General features: G+C 54.7%; 1 protein-coding gene across 2 annotated transcripts; it reads right to left on the bottom strand.

The window, feature by feature from the left end:
- Positions 613–3,784, bottom strand: DUSP1 (dual specificity phosphatase 1). Of its 2 annotated transcripts, NM_001256075.1 has the most exon segments (5): positions 1,294–1,355; positions 1,358–1,663; positions 2,097–2,316; positions 2,658–2,803; positions 3,080–3,446. In NM_001256075.1, coding segments are annotated over 5 exon segments (1,101 nt in total).

Raw genomic sequence — 3,825 nt, 5'->3', positions numbered from 1 at the left:
ACAAAAATAAAGGTTCTTTTCAAAGGCAAAAAAAGAGCACATGAGAAACAAATGATAAAGTACAAAACACAGAAGGAGGAAGAAAAACAGATGTAGGCCCAATGTCCCGCTCCTGCCACCCAGCTATGCTGGGTCTCAGCATCTTCCTTTGCAGAAGATCTAGCAGAGCATTCCACAGGCAGGTAACACACCCAGCCTCACACACATAGTGTGCAAATATATTGGAACACTCTCATCCTCCTCACCCTAGCCCAGCTCAGTGAAGGGAGACTTTTCACATTATCCAGAAGGAGGTATTATATGAAAAAGGCAACCAAGCAAATGGCCATTTCTTTGGTTCTGGGAACACTTGGGCTCCCTGGGTGATAGGATGGGACATGCGTAGGTGGACCCTTGGAGCCACTGCTAACAGTTCAGCTCCGGCACCTGTTTTTTTAATGACAGATCCACACTTCTCCACCTCCCTGGCAACCCAGTCGTCTTGTGAGACTGAAGGAGCATCAGAGGAGCAAGGGATCAGATGCCCGCACACCTTCTAGAGGCCCTGGTTCTCCCCTATTTCAGTGCTGGGGGAGGGATCGGTGGGGCTGCCCAACAAATAAAGCATTGAGATTTCCATAGAAATGCCATAATTTATTCTGCGGTATAAAAAGTCATCCTTATGTAACAAAATGTCTTCGTAGAAGAAGAAATATATTATTTCGGGTCATAAATAATCAGCAAACATACAACTGTTGGCAACTTAAAAAACAAACAAACCCAACACTGCTGCTTTCCATCAGTGCTGAAAACAAACCTGCTCAGGATCTATTTACAAGAGGTTACAGTACTCAAACACAAAAATTGAGGTATATGGTTCTTCTAGGAGTAGACGCTGACAACTGTGAAGGCGGATCACCGACACAAAAATAAATAAAATCAAGTCCAGTCTCATACGTATGTGTCATTGGGAATGGTAACACTGGTAGGTATGTCAAGCATGAAGTTTCTTCAGGAAACAGGGCCCAGCAGAAAAAAATCGGCTCGCACACCGAGTCCTCTCTCTTCTGCCCCTTTTGTCAGAGACTTGATGCACCCACGCACGGCATGTTGGTCCCCAATGTGCTGAGTTCAGCAGACGGTCTTGGCGCCAAGTCATCCCCAGGACCGCCCAGGAACCCAGTGGAATTCGGATGAAATTAAATAAGGAAGGACCAGCCCTCGCGAGCCCCCTTCCTTGGAGTTATTGCATGTCTCCTTGCAAGAAGGAGCCTGGAGTCCCGGTGGGTTGTGAAGATCACCTCCCGTGGCCTTTCAGCAGCTGGGAGAGGTCGTGATGGGGCTCTGAAGGTAGCTCAACGCACTGTTCGTGGGGTGACGGGGATGGAGACGGGGAAGTTGAAGACGGTGGTGGTGGAGGCGCCTCGGTCCAGCACGGCCATGGCCGGGCTCCCAGCCTCCGCCGAGCAGTGCGGGGCCAGGACCTGGGACTCAAACTGCAGCAGCTGGCCCATGAAGCTGAAGTTGGGGGAGATGATGCTCCTCCTCTGCTTCACAAACTCAAAGGCCTCGTCCAGCTTGACTCGGTTAGTCCTCATGAGGTAAGCGAGGCAGATGGTGGCCGATCGGGAAATGCCCGCCTGGCAGTGGACAAACACCCTTCCGCCGGCATTCTTGATGGAATCTGGAAAACAAAGGGCAGCGGGTTACTTGAGAGCCCAGGAGAACAACCCCAACCCCAGGGAGAGGGTGTCTAAGAGATGCTGTGTGTGTCCTGTCCAGAGGTGGTCACTATCACCTCATGCCATCACATGGGCCCTGTTCCTGGAGGCGGATGGGGGCACTGCGCAAGAGGAACAGGGCATGTAAACCCAGACCAGGGCATGTGAGCAGACCCATGTGGGACAAATTAAGTCAACATTCTGAGATTCGGTTTGCTAACCTGTAAAGTGGGACATCAAATCTATGCTTCATAGGGATGCCACCCACACCTGACTGAGAGTAATGTCTACAGCTTAAAAGAATGTCCCTCAAGTTCTTGCTGTAGAGTTTAGGCTCGGTGGCTCAAACTAAAACAGGGAGGCACAGGTCCCAGGCATCTTGTTCCACTTATTTACCGATGAAATCGATTGCCTCATTGAACCAGGAGCTGATGTCCGCCTTGTGGTTGTCCTCAACGGGGATGCTCTTGTACTGGTAGTGACCCTCAAAATGGTTGGGACAGTTGGCCGAGACGTTGATCAAGGCAGTGATACCCAAGGCATCCAGCATGTCCTTGCGAGAAGCATGGTAGGCACTCCCCAGGTAGAGAAAGGGTAGGATCTCCACTGGGCCACCCTGAAATCCAGAAACATCCAACACTTGTCAAGCCTTGTTCAATGGCAATGCTCATGCCCACACCCACAAAAACTCCCTGAACAAGTCAGTTTCAATACTGGGTGACCTTCGCAGCATCTTGCTGGTATAGAAAATAGGGGACTAAGCCCAGTTGCTTGGGCAGGGCCAACAAAGTTCACTTCTGTAGTGCCAACAATTAGAGACTCAGCTCCATCATACCACTTAACCACGGGATAAATATCCCCGTGTCCCCCGTTATAAATAAAGCTGCATGTCACTTTCTATATTCTCCTACATTTACCAGCTGTTCCTTCTCCCCTCTGGTAAGGCCCCCTACTAACCTGATCGTAGAGTGGAGTGCTGCAAGAACTGCACCCTGATTCGGTGCTGTCAGGGACGCTAGTACTCAGGGGAAGGCTGAGCCCCATGGGGGTCGACTGTTTGCTGCAGAGCTCCGGGCAGGAAACAGAAAAAGCTTCATATCCTCCTGGGAATACAAAGAGACATTTTTTTTCCCATTAGTACCGCCGACACAGGGCACCCTTCAAACAACTCCGCTATCCAACGGGACTGGAAGTTTACCCCGGAGAGGCCCAGGCGAGTCTTTGTTCACAGACCAAACAAAGCCAACAAGTCCCCAGAATGCGGATCGAGCGCCCAGGCGCTCCAGGTGGGGCAGTCCCCTAGATGCTGAGAGCCGGGGGTCCCCGGGCTAGGCGACAGGGGGCGTGCGGCCCGCCCCTGAGCGTCCCCGAGGGCGTACCTTTGAGCAAGAAGATTTGCGCGCCGCGCGCCTCGCGGCAGAGCGCTCCGGCGGCCAGAGCCAGGGTGCCGTCGCGTTTGGCGCACTCCAAGGCAGCGCTGCGCTCGTCCAGCAGCACCACGGCGTGGTAGGCGCCGGCCAGCAGGCGGCCGCGCAGCTCCGCGTTGGGCACGATGTGCTCCAGGCCCATGGCGCCCTTGGCCCGGCGCCGCACGATGGTACTGAAGCGCACGTTGACGGAGCCGGCGATGTGGCCGGCGTTGAAAGCGAAGAAGGAGCGACAGTCCAACAGCAGACACTGCGCCGCGCGCTCCCGCAGCAGCGTCCTCAGGCCTCCGGCGTCCAGGGATCCCACTTCCATGACCATGGCCGGCCCCAGCGCCCCCAGCGTGAAGTCTTCTTGTGCTCTTTGTCCTCGGAAGCCAAGGGGAGGGCGACGGCTTTCGAGGAAAAGCCTGACCCTCGTTTTCTTTAAGCCAAACTCCAAACTGCCTCTGGGCTGAGCGAAGGGTCTTCGTGCGGGTCTCTCGACCGCCTCGGGTTCCTTACTGCTCCCCTGCCTGCCCCTCCAACCCGCGTAGAACCTACAACCCCAACGTCCTTCACGGCGAGTCAGACCCGCGGGAAGCGCGCTTATATGTGGCCTCTCGGCGGGCGGGGCGGGGAGGGGCGCGCGGAGGCGCGCGCGCGCGCGCGCGCGCAAGGGGAGGGGGTTGTTTGTTTGAATGACGGTCACGTGACCGGTG

Source organism: Sus scrofa, chromosome 16 (genome assembly GCF_000003025.6).
Source record: "Sus scrofa isolate TJ Tabasco breed Duroc chromosome 16, Sscrofa11.1, whole genome shotgun sequence".
In the NCBI taxonomy this organism is placed as follows: Eukaryota; Metazoa; Chordata; class Mammalia; order Artiodactyla; family Suidae; genus Sus; species Sus scrofa.
This window is presented reverse-complemented; position numbering and strand designations above follow the sequence as displayed.